The sequence below is a fragment of the Mus caroli genome, unplaced genomic scaffold, assembly GCF_978045245.1.
Source record: "Mus caroli unplaced genomic scaffold, Mus_caroli_1 scaffold_18, whole genome shotgun sequence".
NCBI lineage: Eukaryota > Metazoa > Chordata > Mammalia > Rodentia > Muridae > Mus > Mus caroli.
Genome location: NW_028227273.1, coordinates 37459310 through 37475588, shown reverse-complemented (window position 1 = coordinate 37475588; position 16279 = coordinate 37459310). Strand labels below are relative to the sequence as shown.

General features: G+C 41.4%; 1 protein-coding gene across 1 annotated transcript in view; it reads left to right on the top strand.

Moving 5' to 3' along the window:
* Adgre1 (adhesion G protein-coupled receptor E1) overlaps window positions 1-16279 on the top strand; it is a 117600-nt gene that overhangs the window by 33998 nt on the left and 67323 nt on the right. The window contains exons 8-10 of the mRNA XM_021186488.3: window positions 1137-1277; window positions 1364-1501; window positions 4047-4135. Of these exons, the coding sequence (XP_021042147.3) occupies window positions 1137-1277; window positions 1364-1501; window positions 4047-4135 (368 nt within the window). The remainder of the gene's footprint in view (window positions 1-1136; window positions 1278-1363; window positions 1502-4046; window positions 4136-16279) is intronic.

Below are 16279 nucleotides of genomic sequence, written 5' to 3'. Positions count from 1 at the left end.
TCTGTTTAAGGACATCTGGGTTGTTTCCAGCTTTTGGCTTTTTAAAACATGGCTGTTATGAACATAGTGGAGCATGTGTCCTTATTACACATTGGAGCATCTTTTGGGTATATGCCCAGGAGTGGTATATCTGGGTCCTCAGGTAGTACTATGTCCAATTTTCTGAGGAACTGGCAAACTGACTTACAGAGTGGTTGTAGCAGCTTGCAATCCCACCAGCAGTGGAGGAGTGCTCCTCTTTCTCTACATCCTCGAGCAGTCATGTATTAATAGTTGATTTCATTTGGCTGAAAACTCTACTAAAACACCCAGTTTCCATAGTGACACTTGGGCTTCCTCATAACATGGTTCCTGTTTTTTAAAAAATGTGTTTCTAAAAGGAAGAATGGATCATATGCCAGGTGTTTGAATCTGGGGTTAGAGAACTCAGAACATCACTAATACCTCATCCTGTTGGTTACAGTCAAGAACCAACCTAGATTTCAAAGTGTGTGTGTGTGTTTGTGTGTGTGTGAATCTGTATGTCATTTGGTTAGTTTTGATTGTTAGCCTGACACAATCTAGAATCATCTTGGAAGAACATCTCAATGAGGAATTGCTCATGTCAGTTTGATCTGTGGGTATGTGTTCTAGTTCCAATCTGTTGCTGTGACAAACACCATGACCAAGAGCAACTTTGAGAAGAAAAGTTTCATTTGGCGTATACTTCCAGGTCACAGGTGATCACTGAGGAAACTCAGGGCAGGAGATCATGTCAGAAACCTGGAGGCAGATACTATGGGAAAATGTTTCTTGCTAGCTTATTTTCAGGTTTGCTCACAGGCTTATGCTGAGATATCTTTCTTATACAATTGAGAACCACATACCCAGGGAATGGTCCAGCTCACAGTAGGCTTGGTGCCATCAATTAAGACAATGAAAACAATTTCTCATGGACATGTCTCCAGTTGGTGGGGGCTCTCCTGGGAATCATTCCACGTCAAGGTATTTTTTAAAATCATAACAACAGAGGTGAAACTAGGGAGCTGGCTTCCGGGGAGGTGGGGGGGTTGAACTGAGGTCCTTATGCTCACACCACAAGCTCTTTTCCCACTGAGCCATTACTCCAAACCTCATGCTCATTCTCCACTGTGCAGATATCGATGAGTGTGATGACACATGCCCTTTCAACTCATCATGTACCAACACTATTGGGAGCTACTTCTGCACTTGCCACCCTGGCTTTGCATCAAGCAATGGACAGCTGCATTTCAAAGACCTAGACGTGACATGTGAAGGTGAGCAGAGGATTTCCCAGATGGCTTGGGGTGTGCATTTCTCCCTGTTCCTCTGAATTTCTTTATGTATTTGATTTTTATTGCAGATATTGATGAGTGCACCCAAGATCCATTACAATGTGGACTGAATTCTGTCTGCACCAATGTACCAGGCTCCTACATCTGTGGCTGCCTTCCTGACTTTCAAATGGATCCAGAAGGACATGGAAACTTCAACTGCAAAAGTAATGTCTTAGTGCATTGGCAAGGGGAGCTGTGTTTTTGATTTGCTCATAAAACTTTTTTTTCCCAATAACTAAGTTCTCTAACTTACTTTCATTTCATGTATGCAGTATCTTGCCGCCTTTTACTCCTTTACTGATTCATTGCTGCACTCAATAGTAGGTTATTGAGTGGGTTTTGGATCAACTTTTTCTTTTTTTTTTCTTTGCAGACAGGGTCTTATGTGGTACAGGTTAGTCTCAAACTCACTGCTAGCCTTGAACAACATTCCTCATTTCTCTAATTTACCAACTGCTGGCATCATAAGTGTACAGGACCATACCCAGCTTGAAGTACAGAATTGAAAGAGTGGAGACACACTGTCACAGTTACAGTATGTGAAAAGGTCCTGATAATTCACACAGAGTGAGACACTTTAGATGTGTCTTTAACCATGACTGGAGTTCAGGCTCTTTGACACTTTGGTGTCTTATGAAAACATTTAGTTTTTTTTCTCTAAAGAACAATAAAATATTAAAAATTTTATTTGGTTTTCAAAACAGGATTTTACTATATACCTTTGTCTGTCCTGGAACTTACTCTGCAGACCAGGCTGGCCTTGAACTCAGAGATCTACCTGCCTCTGCCTCCCAAGTGCTGGGATTAAAAGTGGGCACTATGACTGCTTGGCCTAAAAAATTTGAGTAATAGATTTTAAAATTTACAGTCCTGAGTATAAATATGGTTGGGAGAGGAGCTCATAGCCTCTCCTTGCTAAGGGGCAGTAATAGCTTCTCAGGGGCCACTTTTCTCCAAGGGTGTGGCCCTATGTATTAGTGTTTCTATGATGAAACACCTTGTCTAAGGCAGCTTTTAGAAAAAAAGAGTTTATTTGAACTTATGGTTCCAGGGGGTTAGAGTTCATGATGCTGGAGTGTGACTAAGATGCTCAATGCCAATTTCTGGGTTTCATATGTATGGGCATAAATAATATTACATACATGAGCATGCTCATATACATGTATACCACACTCATATAAACTAAATTCTAAAACAGAATGTATGTATCCTGAATGGCTGCAGTGAAACACAGCAACAACAGAATTTATCTAAGATCCTTCCCCACACAGAGGTGAGAATGTCACCAGTGCCATTCTGTCCTCTACACACTCCTTCCATCCTCCATTTTTTCTGTCTTCTCCTCACAAAGAACTATCTATAAATATGTATTTATTATGCCTTTTACTTCCTACCTTTCATTTTTTTATTCATGTTGCCTAGCATAGGTATAAAGGCCATGCCAGTTGGCTCTGAGGAAACCCTGAAAAGAATATTATTCAGATGTAATCCCTCTTCTCTCCATTCTCTCTCTTTCTTCCTTTTCTCTCCACCTCTTTTTGCTTATCCCCTTCCTCCCCTTTCCTCCTTTCCTCTTGTCTTCTTGTTTTTCTTCTTCCTCTGCCTTTCCCCCTCTCCTCCTCCCTTCTCCTCCACTATCTTCTTATCCTCTGTTCCTTCTTCTCCTCTTCCCCTCTTCTTTCCTCCTCTCTCATTTCCCTTCACCCTCTCCATCTTCCCATCTCTTCCAATTCCCTCCTTCCCTCTTCAATGCTTCCCTTTTCCTGTATTTTCTTTTTCCTAATAGTCCCCCCTCTACTCTCATATTTCATGTGTTTTGTTGCCCCATAAAACCCATTCTTTAGATCCCTCCAGTGTCCTGTTTTCTCTCGCACTTACATCCATTTAAATATATTTAACCTCAGTATATTTTCCAGTTTTACTTTCTTAAAAATGAGTTTCAGATGGCTGAATAATATTCCATTGTGTATAAGTACCACATTACTTATCCAGTTACCTGTTTGTGAACATCCAGGCTGATATCACTTTCTGGTTATACTGTTCTACTTGAAAAAAAAAATCATTGTGCCTTCAGACATTCACCAGCTTGCTTACCTTTCTTTGTCTTAGAGTTTTGTATCACTGATATCTTAGTTTTTGTCAATGTAAAAAAAATGCCCTGAGAAATGCAACTCAAGGGGAAAGGGTTTATTCTGGCCATGGTTCAAGAGAGTAGTAGTTCATTATGCTGTGGAATTTGAGGCAGCGTGTCACATCAAACCCACAGGCAGGAGCAGAGAGTGATGAATGTTGCTGCTAGAGCTGCTCAGTTTTCCCATTCTGTGCAGTCCAGGGTTTCCTGACCAGGATATGGTCCTGTTCACAATTAAGAGGTGTCTTCACATACCAATGAATGTAATCTAGATGATCCCTATAGACATGCCCAGAAGCCCACCTCCCAGGTGAAACAGGATACAGATGAGATGAGAGTTGACAGGAGTAGTCATTGTAGCACTGGACATTCCGTCCCCTCTCACTCCCTTTAAACCCTTGCCATGATCTTGGAGCTTCTTACGCTTGGTGTGTAGTGCAGTTTGCTCTCAGTCACTTCTGTTTATTATGGCTGAGGTCAGATGTTATGTATAAAGAGCACAGAATCAGTTTTGTCTAGTTGTCAGTCACACCTCACTGTGCTGAACATTTTCCATGAATGATTTTTCTTCCTTCCAGGGATCCTCTTCAAGTGTAAGGAAGACTTGATACCCCAAAGTGAGCAGATACAGCAATGCCAAGCAGTGCAGGGCAGGGATCTTGGTTATGTAAGTTTTTAAAAAAATTATCTTTCTTTATTCTTGAGAGTTTCATCCATATGTACAACAAACTATGATAATATTCATCCCTACTTTTCCCTAACTCCCCAACATCTTTCAATCCATCTCCCTTCCAATTCTGTGTTTTTTTTAATTGATGATATACTAAGTTCATCAGGGGTGCCATACATGCATTGGTGTGGGGCATCCACTGGAGCATGAGACTCTATCAGTCACCATAGCATCAAGAAAGAATGATTCTCTGTGTCCCAGAAGCTCTCACTGCAGAGAGCTTCTCAGTGAGAGAGGAGCTGGAGAGCATCTTCTCAGTCTATTCCTAGAATCTTGGCTGGTTTGGTCTTGTGTAGTTACCCACAGCTTCTGTGTGTTCATAAATGCTATCACCATGTCATATCCAGAAGACAGCATCTCACTGCTTCCTTCTCTATCCTTCTACTCTTATATTCTTCCTGCCTCCTTATCTGCTATGGTTCCTGAACCTTGGTATGTGTGTGGCTTTGATAGAGATACCCCTGTAGGACTTGGTGAATATTCTTATTGAATATGTCAGTGTTGTACATTCTTAGTTATTGATGTTTTCCAAGAGGCTACTTAGGATAAATATTGCTTCATCAATCTTAATAAAATAAATGCAATAGTAAAATAGCACAACCCATAGTAGCTGTATTGTTATGCTAGGCTCCTGTCTGCAAGCATAACAGAATATCATTAATAGTGTTAGGGATTGGTGCTTGCCATTGCCATTTGTGATTACATGGGTTTCAGGTTGGGCTGGTTATTGATTGGCTATTACCTCAATCTCTGCTCCAACCTTGTCCCTGCATTTCTTTTAGACAGGACAAATTTTGGGTTGAAAGTTTTGTGGGTGGGTTGGTGTTCTTGTCTCTCCACTGGGGGTCCTGCCTGGCTACAGAAGGTAGTCCCTTCAGGTTCTATACTCCCACTGTTAGGCATCTTGGCTAATGTCACTGCATTGACTCCTGGGACCCTCCCTCATCTCAGGTCTCTGAGACTTCCTAAAAATTTCCCCACCTCTGGCAGCTGCCAATTTTTGTGCATTCTCCTGGTCCTCTGGGACTCTCTCCCGACTCTCCCCACACCTGATCCTGTCTCCTTATTCTCCTACCCCTTTCCACTCCCACCCAATTTCTCCATCCCTATGCATCTTATAACTATGTTGTTCTTTCTAAGTATGATTCAAGCATTCACACTTGTGCCTTCTTTCTTGTTTAGCTTCTTTGGTCCTGTGGGGTGTATCATGGGTATTCTCTGCTTTATGGCTGATACCCACTTATCAGTGAGACCATACCATGCATGTCCTTTGGGTCTGGGTTACCTCACTCAGGATGTCATTATGGAAATGCAAATTAAAACAACTCAGCTTCCTCCTTACACCAACCAGAATGGCTTAAAAAACCCAAACAAAACAAAACAAAACAAAACAAAACTCATGGGACAGCACATGCTGGGGAAGATGTGGAGAAAGGGGAACACTCCTCCATTTCTGGTGGGATTAAAAACTTGTACAACCAATCTAAATAAATCTGGTGATTTCTCAGAAAATTGGAATAGTTATACCTTAAGACACAGCTATACCACTCCATTTCATTGGCCAACCATTTCACTGCTGAGTTTAAAGGAAAGTGCAAGAAGGACATCAGTGAGAACAGGAGCCATCTGCATGCTGCCTGTGAAGTGGCCAAGCATATTCTTCCTTCCATCACCCAAGCCAGTATTGAGATTGAGATTGAGGGAATTGACTTCAATACCTCCATTACCCATGCTCAAGTTGAAGAATTGAATGTTGATCTGTTCCATAGAACTCTGGATCCTGAAATAAAAGTTCTTCATGGTGCCAAATTGGATATGATACAGTTCCATGATATTGTCCTGGTGGGAGTCTGACCAGAATCCCCAAGATTCAGAAGCTTCTGCAAGACTTCTTCAATGGAAAAGAACTGAATAGGAGCATTAACCCTGATGAAGCTATTGATTATGATGCAGCTGTCCAGGCAGCCATTCTACCTGGAGACAAGTCTGAGAATATTCAGGATTTGCTGCTCTTTGATGTCACTTCTCTTTCTCTTGGTATTGAAAGGGATGGTGGAGTCATGGATGTTCTCATCAAGCATAATACCATCATTCCTACCAGGGAGACACACAAGTACTATAATGAATAGATAGATAGTGGGCACTGTTGTCTAGTCCCTGATTTTAATGGGGATTGCTTCAATTTTTTTCTCCATTTAGTTTGATGTTGGCTACTGGTTTTCAGTATATTGCTTTCACTATGTTTAGGTATGAGCCTTGAACTCCTAATCTTTCGAAGATTTTTAATATGAAGGAATGTTGTTGAATTTTGTCAAATGCTTTTCCAACATCTAATGAAATGATCACGTGGTTTTTCTTCTTTGAGTTTGTTTATGTAGTGGATTACATTGATGGATTTCCTTCTATTGAACCATCCCTGCATCCCTAGGATGAAGCCTACTTGTTTGGGGTGAATGATTGTTTTGATGTGTTCTTGGATTCAGTTGGCAAGAATTTTATTGAGTATTTTTGCATTGTTATTCATAAGGGAGATTGGTCTGAAGTTCTCTTTCTTTGTTGGGCCTTTGTGAGGTTTTTGGTATCAGTGTAACTGTGGCTTCATAGAATGAATTGGATAGTATTCCTTCTGTTTCTATTTTGTGGAATAGTTTGAAGAGTATTGGTATTAGGTATTCTTTGAAGGTCTGATAGAATTCTGCCCTAAACCCATCTGGTCCTGGGTGTGTGTTTGTTTGTTTGTTAGGAGACTATTAATGACTGCGTCTATTTCTTTAGAAATGATGGGACTGTTTATTTGGTTTATCTTATCCTGATTTAACTTTGGTATTTAGTATCTGTCTAGAAATTGTCCATTTCTTTTTTTTTTTTTTTTTTTTTTTTTTTTTAAAGCTATCTCATTTTATTTTTTTTTTTTATTACATAATTTCCTCAATTACATTTCCAATACTATCCCAAAAGTCCCCCATAGCGCCCCCCACTTCCCTACCCACCCATTCCCATTCTTTTGGCCCTGGCATTCCCCTATATTGGGGCATATAAAGTTTGCAAGTCCAATGGGCCTCTCTTTCCATTGATGGCCGGCTAGGCCATCTTTCGATACATATGCAGCTAGAGACAAGAGCTCCAGGGTTCCGGTTAGTACATCATGTTGTTCCAACAATAGGGTTGCAGATCCCTTTAGCTCCTTGGGTACTTTCTCTAGCTTCTCCATTGGGAGCCCTGTGATACATCCAATAGCTGACTGTGAACATCCACTCCTGTGTTTGCTAGGCCCCGGCATCGTCTCACAAGAGACAGCTATATTTGGGTCCTTTCAGCAAAATCTTGCTAGTGTATGCAATGGTGTCAGCGCTTAGAAGCTGACTATGGGACGGATCCCTGGATACGGCAGTCTCTAAATGGTCCATCCTTTCATCACAGCTACGAACTTTGTCTCTGTAGCTCCTTCCCTGGGTGTTTTGTTCCCAATTCTAAGAAGGTGCACAGTGTCCACACTTTGGTCTTCATTCTTCTTGAGTTTCATGCGTTTAGCAAATTGTATCTTATATCTTGGGTATCCTAAGTTTTGGGCTAATATCCACTTATCAATGAATACATATTGTGTGAGTTCTTTTGTGATTGTGTTACTTCACTCAAGATGATGCCCTCCAGGTCCATCCATTTGGCTAGGAATTTCATAAATTCATTCTTTTTAATAGCTGAGTAGTACTCCATTGTGTAAATGTACCATAATTTCTGTATCCATTCCTCTGTTGAGGGACATCTGGGTTCTTTCCAGCTTCTGGCTATTATAAATAGGGCTGCTATGAACATAGTGGAGCATGTGTCCTTTTTACCGGTTGGGACATCTTCTGGATATATGCCCAGGAGAGGTATTGCTGGATCCTCCGGTAGTACTATGTCCAATTTTCTGAGGAACCGCCAGACTGATTTCCAGAGTGGTTGTACAAGCTTGCAATCCCACCAACAATGGAGGAGTGTTCCTCTTTCTCCACATCCTCGCCAGCATCTGCTGTCACCTGAATTTTTGATCTTAGCCATTCTGACTGGTGTGAGGTGGAATCTCAGGGTTGTTTTGATTTGCATTTCCCTGATGATTAAGGATGTTGAACATTTTTTCAGGTGCTTCTCTGCCATTCGGTATTCCTCAGGTGAGAATTCTTTGTTCAGTTCTGAGCCCCATTTTTTAATGGGGTTATTTGACTTTCTGGAGTCCACCTTCTTGAGTTCTTTATATATATTGGATATTAGTCCCTTATCTGACTTAGGATAGGTGAAGATCCTTTCCCAATCTGTTGGTGGTTTTTTTGTCTTATTGATGGTGTCTTTAGCCTTGCAGAAGCTTTGTAGTTTCATGAGGTCCCACTTGTCAATTCTCGATCTTACAGCACAAGCCATTACTGTTCTATTCAGGAATTTTTCCCCTGTGCCCATATCTTCAAGGCTTTTCCCCACTTTCTCCTCTATAAGTTTCAGTGTCTCTGGTTTTATGTGAAGTTCCTTGATCCACTTAGACTTGACCTTAGTACAAGGAGATAGGAATGGATCGATTCGCATTCTTCTACATGTTAACAACCAGTTGTGCCAGCACCATTTGTTGAAAATGCTGTCTTTCTTCCACTGGATGTTTTTAGCTCCCTTGTCGAAGATCGAGTGACCATAGGTGTGTGGGTTCATTTCTGGGTCTTCAATTCTATTCCATTGGTCTATTTGTCTGTCACTATACCAGTACCATGCAGTTTTTATCACAATTGCTCTGTAGTAAAGCTTTAGGTCCGGCATGGTGATTCCACCAGAGGTTCTTTTATCCTTGAGAAGAGTTTTTGCTATCCTAGGTTTTTTGTTATTCCAGATGAATTTGCAGATTGCTCTTTCTAATTCGTTGAAGAATTGATTTGGAATTTTGATGGGGATTGCATTGAATCTGTAGATTGCTTTTGGCAAGATAGCCATTTTTACAATGTTGATCCTGCCAATCCATGAGCATGGGAGATCTTTCCATCTTCTGAGATCTTCTATAATTTCTTTCTTCAGAGACTTGAAGTTTTTATTATACAGATCTTTCACTTCCTTAGTTAGAGTCACGCCAAGATATTTTATATTATTTGTGACTATTGAGAAGGGTGTTGTTTCCCTAATTTCTTTCTCAGCCTGTTTATTCTTTGTGTAGAGAAAGGCCATTGATTTGTTTGAGTTAATTTTATATCCAGCTACTTCACCGAAGCTGTTTATCAGGCTTAGGAGTTCTCTGGTGGAATTTTTAGGGTCACTTATATATACTATCATATCATCTGCAAAAAGTGATATTTTGACTTCCTCTTTTCCAATTTGTATCCCTTTGATCTCCTTTTGTTGTCGAATTGCTCTGGCTAGGACTTCAAGTACAATGTTGAATAGGTATGGAGAAAGTGGACAGCCTTGTCTAGTCCCTGATTTTAGAGGGATTGCTTCAAGCTTCTCACCATTTACTTTGATGTTGGCTACTGGTTTGCTGTAGATTGCTTTTATCATGTTTAGGTATGGGCCTTGAATTCCTGATCTTTCCAAGACTTTTATCATGAATGGGTGTTGGATCTTGTCAAATGCTTTTTCCGCATCTAAGGAGATGACCATGTGGTTTTTATCTTTGAGATTGTTTATTTACTGGATTACGTTGATGGATTTCCGTATATTGAACCATCCCTGCATCCCTGGGATGAAACCTACTTGGTCAGGATGGATGATTGTTTTGATGTGTTCTTGGATTCGGTTAGCAAGAACTTTATTGAGGATTTTTGCATCAATATTCATAAGGGATATTGGTCTGAAGTTTTCTATCTTTGTTGGGTCTTTTTGTGGTTTAGGTATCAGAGTAATTGTGGCTTCATAGAATGAGTTGGGTAGAGTACCTTCTGTTTCTATTTTGTGGAATAGTTTGTGAAGAACTGGGATTAGATCTTCTTTGAAGGTCTGATAGAACTCTGCACTAAACCCATCTGGTCCTGGGCTTTTTTTAGTTGGGAGACTATTAATGACTGCTTCTATTTCTTTGGGGGATATAGGGCTGTTTAGATCATTAACCTGATCTTGATTCAACTTTGGTACCTGATATCTGTCTAGGAACTTGTCCATTTCATCCAGGTTCTCCAGTTTTGTTGAGTATAGCCTTTGGTAGAAGGATCTGATGGTGTTTTGGATGTCTTCAGGATCTGTTGTTATGTCTCCTTTTTCATTTCTGATTTTGTTAATTAGGATGCTTTCCCTGCGCCCTCTAGTGAGTCTGGCTAAGGGTTTATCTATCTTGTTGATTTTCTCAAAGAACCAGCTCCTTGATTGGTTGATTCTTTGAATAGTTTTTCTTGTTTCCACTTGGTTGATTTCACCCCTGAGTTTGATTATTTCCTGCCGTCTACTCCTCTTGGGTGAATTTGCTTCCTTTTGTTCTAGTGCTTTTAGGTGTGTTGTCAAGCTGCTAATGTGTGCTCTCTCTAGTTTCCTTTTGGAGGCACTCAGAGCTATGAGTTTTCCTCTTAAAAATGCTTTCATTGCGTCCCATAAGTTTGGGTATGTTGTGGCTTCATTTTCATTGAACTCTAAAAAGTCCTTAATTTCTTTCTTTATTCCTTCCTTGACCAAGGTATCATTGAGAAGAGTGTTGTTCAGTTTCCATGTGAAGGTTGGCTTTCTATTATTTATTTTGTTATTGAAGATCAGCCTTAGTCCATGGTGATCTGATAGGATGCATGGGACAATTTCAATATTTTTATATCTGTTGAGGCCTGTTTTGTGACCAATTATGTGGTCAATTTTGGAGAAGGTACCATGAGGTGCTGAGAAGAAGGTATATCCTTTTGTTTTAGGATAGAATGTTCTGTAGATATCTGCCAGATCCATTTGATTCATAATTTCTCTTAGTTTCACTGTGTCCCTGTTTAGTTTCTGTTTCCATGATCTGTCCATTGGTGAAAGTGGTGTGTTGAAGTCTCCCACTATTATTGTATGAGGTGCAATGTGTGCTTTGAGATTTACTAAAGTTTCTTTAATGAATGTGGCTGCCTTTGTATTTGGAGCATAGATATTCAGGATTGATAGTTCCTCTTGGAGGATTTTACCTTTGATGAGTATGAAGTGTCCCTCCCTGTCTTTTTTAATGACTTTGGGTTGGAAGTCAATCTTATCAGATATTAGAATGGCTACTCCAGCTTGTTTCTTCATGCCATTTGCTTGGAGAATTGTTTTCCAGCCTTTCATTCTGAGGTAGTGTCTATCCTTTTCTCTGAGATGAGTTTCCTGTAAGCAGCAAAATGTTGGGTCTTGTTTGTGTAGCCAGTTTGTTAGTCTATGTCTTTTTATCGGGGAGTTGAGTCCATTGATATTAAGAGATATTAAGGAAAAGAAATTGGTGTTTCCTGTTATTTTTGATGTTAAAGTTGGCATTTTGTTCTTGTGGCTGTCTTCTTTTAGGTTTGTTGAGGGATTACCTTCTTGTTGATTCTAGGGCGTGGTTCCTGTCCTTGTATTGGTTTTTTTCTGTTATTATCCTTTGAAGGGCTGGATTCGTGGAGAGATAATGTGTGAATTTGGTTTTGTCGTGGAATACTTTGGTTTCTCCATCTATGTTAATTGAGAGTTTGGCTGGGTATAGTAGCCTGGGCTGGAATTTGTGTTCTTTTAGTGTCTGTATAACATCTGTCCAGGATCTTCTGGCTTTCATAGTCTCTGGTGAAAAATCTGGTGTAATTCTGATAGGCTTGCCTTTATATGTTACTTGGCCTTTTTCTCTTACTGCTTTTAGTATTCTATCTTTATTTAGAGCATTTGTTGCTCTGATTATTATGTGTCGGGAGGTATTTCTTTTCTGATCCAGTCTATTTGGAGTTCTGTAGGCTTCTTGTATGTTCATGGGCATCTCTTTCTTTAGATTTGGGAAGTTTTCTTCTATAATTTTGTTGAAGATGTTTGCTGGTCCTTTGAGTTGAAAATCTTCATTCTCATCCACTCCTATTATCCGTAGGTTTGGTCTTCTCATTATGTCCTGTATTTCTTGGATGTTTTGAGTTAGGATCTTTTTGCATTTTCCATTTTCCTTGATTGTTGTGCCGATGTTCTCTATGGAATCTTCTGCACCTGAGATTCTCTCTTCCATCTCTTGTATTCTGTTGCTGATGCTTGCATCTATGGTTCCAGATTTCTTTCCTAGGGTTTCTATCTCCAGTGTTGCCTCATTTTGGGTTTTCTTTATTGTGTCTACTTCCCTTTTTAGGTCTAGTATGGTTTTGTTCATTTCCATCATCTGTTTGGATGTGTTTTCCTGTTTTTCTGTAAGGACTTCTACCTGTTTGATTATGTTATCATGTTTTTCTTTAAGGATTTGTAACTCTTTAGCAGTGTTCTCCTGCAATTCTTTAAGGGATTTTTGTGCTTTCTCTTTATTGTCTTCTTCCTTTTTAGCAGTGTTCTCCTGCATTTCTTTAAGTGTGTTATTAACGTCCTTCTTGAAGTCCTCTATCATCATCAGGAGATATGCTTTTAAATCCGTGTCTAGCTTTTCCGGTGTGTTGGGGTGCCCTGGACTGGGTGAAGTGGGGGTGCTGGGTTCTGATGATGGTGACTGGTCTTGGTTTCTGTTAGTAAGATTATTACGTTTACCTTTCGCCATCTGGTAATCTCTGGGGTTAGTTGTTATCGTTGTCACTATTTAAAGATTGGAGCAGAAGCTGTGTTCCACTCACCAGCAGTCCCAAAATCCTGCGGCGGGGGTCGTGGGTAGCTGGCGGGTGTCAGGCAACCCTGCGCTCCCGCTACCCTGGCGCTGATCCGGCCGGGTGAGGCCTGTGGCCCTACTCAGGCTGGTTTCTGCTTCCCTAACTAATGCAGTCTCAGGTCCCGCGCAATTGGATTGGAGCAGAAGCTGTGCTCCCCTCACCAGAAGTCTTAAGATCCTGTGGCGGGTGTTGTGGGCAGTTGGCGAGTGTCAGCAGACCCTGCGCCCCAGCTGCTCAGGTGCTTTTCTGACCGGAAGAGGCTTGTGGCCCTGTGTGGGCCGGATTTCTCTCTCCCCAACCAGAGCAGTCTCAGGTCCCGCGTGATTGGACTGGAGCAGAAGCTGTGTTCCACTCACCAGCAGTCCCAAAATCCTGCGGCGGGGGTCGTGGGTAGCTGGCGGGTGTCAGGCAACCCTGCGCTCCCGCTACCCTGGCGCTGATCCGGCCGGGTGAGGCCTGTGGCCCTACTCAGGCCGGTTTCTGCTTCCCTAACTAATGCAGTCTCAGGTCCCGCGCAATTGGATTGGAGCAGAAGCTGTGTTCCACTCACCAGCAGTCCCAAAATCCTGCGGCGGGGGTCGTGGGTAGCTGGCGGGTGTCAGGCAACCCTGCGCTCCCGCTACCCCGGCGCTGATCCAGCCGGATGAGGCCTGTGGTCCTACTCAGGCCGGTTTCTGCTTCCCTAACTAATGCAGTCTCAGGTCCCGCGCAATTGGATTGGAGCAGAAGCTGTGCTCCCCTCACCAGAGGTCTTAAGATCCTGTGGCGGGTGTTGTGGGCAGTTGGCGAGTGTCAGCAGACCCTGCGCCCCAGCTGCTCAGGTGCTTTTCTGACCGGAAGAGGCTTGTGGCCCTGTGTGGGCCGGATTTCTCTCTCCCCAACCAGAGCAGTCTCAGGTCCCGCGTGATTGGACTGGAGCAGAAGCTGTGTTCCACTCACCAGCAGTCCCAAAATCCTGCGGCGGGGGTCGTGGGTAGCTGGCGGGTGTCAGGCAACCCTGCGCTCCCGCTACCCTGGCGCTGATCCGGCCGGGTGAGGCCTGTGGCCCTACTCAGGCTGGTTTCTGCTTCCCTAACTAATGCAGTCTCAGGTCCCGCGCAATTGGATTGGAGCAGAAGCTGTGCTCCCCTCACCAGAAGTCTTAAGATCCTGTGGCGGGTGTTGTGGGCAGTTGGCGAGTGTCAGCAGACCCTGCGCCCCAGCTGCTCAGGTGCTTTTCTGACCGGAAGAGCGAAATTGTCCATTTCATCCAGATTTTCCAGCTGTGTTGAGTGTCGGCGTTGGTAGCAGGATCTGATGATTTTTTGAATTTCCCAAGTTTCTGTTGTTATATCTCCCTTTTCATTTCTGATTTTATTAATTTGGATACTGCCCCTGTGCCCTCTGGTTAGTCTGGCTAAGGGTTTATCTATTTTATTGATTTTCTCAAAGAACTAGCTCCTTATTTTGTTGATTCTTTGTATAGTTCTTTTTGTTTCTACTTGGTTGATTTCAGCCTTGAGTTTAATTATTTCATTCCTTCTACTTCTTTTTGGTGTATTTGCTCCTTTTTGTCTAGAGCTTTCAGGTATTCTGTTAAGCTTTCAGTGTATGCTCTCTCCAGTTTCTTTTTGGAGGCACTCAGAGCTATATTTTTCCTCTTAGCACTGCTCTTATTGTGTCCCATAGGATTGACTGTATTTTACCTTCATTTTCATGAAATTCTAAAGTCTTTAACTTCTTTCTTTATTTCTTCTTTGAATAAGTTATCATTGAGTAGAGTGTTGTTCAGCTTTCATGTGTATGTGGGCTTTCTGATGTTTCTATTGCTATTGAAGACCAGCCTTAATCCATACTGATCTGATAGGAGGCATGGGATTTTTTCAATCTTTTTATATCTGTTGAGGTCTGTTTTGTGACCGATGGTCAATTTTGGAGAAGGTACTATGAGGTGCTAAGAAGATGGTATATTCTTTTGATTTAGGATGAAATATTCTGTAGATATCTGTTAAATCCATTTGGTTCATAACTTTTCTTAGTTTCACTGTATCTATTTAGTTTGTGTTTCCATGATCACATTTCCATTGATTCATTGCTGAGAGTGGGTGTTGAAATCTCCCACTATTATTGTGTGGGGTACAATGTACGCTTTGAGTTTTAGTAAAGTTTCTTTTATGAATGTGTGTGCCCTTGCATTTGGAGCATAGACAGAATTGAGAGTTCTTGGTAAATTTTTCCTTTGATGAGTATGCAATGTCCTTCATTATCTTTTTTTTTTTTTTATGACTTTCGGTTGAAAGTCGATTTTATATGATCTTAGATTGGCTATTCCAGCTTGTTTCTTGAGACCATTTGCTTGGAAAATTGTTTTCCAGCCTTTACTCTGAGGTAGTGTTTGTCTTTGACACTGAGATGTTTTTCTTGTATGCAACAAAATGCTGGGTTCTGTTTACATATCCAGTCTATTAGTCTATGCGTTTTTATTGGGGAATTGAGTCCATTGATGTTAAGAGATATTAAGGAATAGTGATTGTTGCTTCCTGTTATTTTTGATGTTATTATTATGCTTGTGTGGCTATCTTCTTTTGGGTTTGTTGAAAGAAGATTATGTCCTTGCTTTTTCTAGGGTTTAGTTTCCCTCCTTGTGTTGGTGTTTTCCATCTATTATCCTTTGCAGGGCTGGATTTGTGGAAAGATATTGTGTAAATTTGGTTTTGTCATGGAATTTCTTAGTTTCTCCACCTATTCAATTGTGAGTTTTGTTGGTTATAGCAGTCTTGGCTGGCATTTGTGTTCTCTTAGGGTCTGTATGCATCTGCCCAGTATCTTCTGGCTTTCATAGTCTCTGGTGAGAAGTCTGGTGTGATTCTGATAGGTCTGCCTTTATATGTTTCTGACATTTTCCCCTTACTGCTTTTAATTCTCTCTCTCTCTCTCTCTCTCTCTCTCTCTCTCTCTCTCTCTCTCTCTCTCTCTGTATTTAGTGTTTTGATTATTATGGGAGTGCTAAGAAAAGAGATGTGCACCACCATGCCTGGCCTTGATAATTAATTTCAATTGTCAGTTTGAGTCAACCTACAATCTATTGGAAAGAGAATTTCATTGAAGGTTGTCTATATTGTGATGGCCTTTGAGCATGTCTCTCTCTCTATGTGGGGTATCTTAATTAAGCTAATTGATGTGGAAAGGCCAAGTCTACAGTGGGCAGTATCATTTCCCAGGCACAGGTTCCTAAACTGTGTAACAGTGGAGACATAGACCTCAGCACCAGCAAGAGTATGAGAAAACAGATGCTCATCACTCAGTGTTACTGACTATGGCCATGATGAGTCTTTTCAGGTTCCTTCCTTCAGTTACC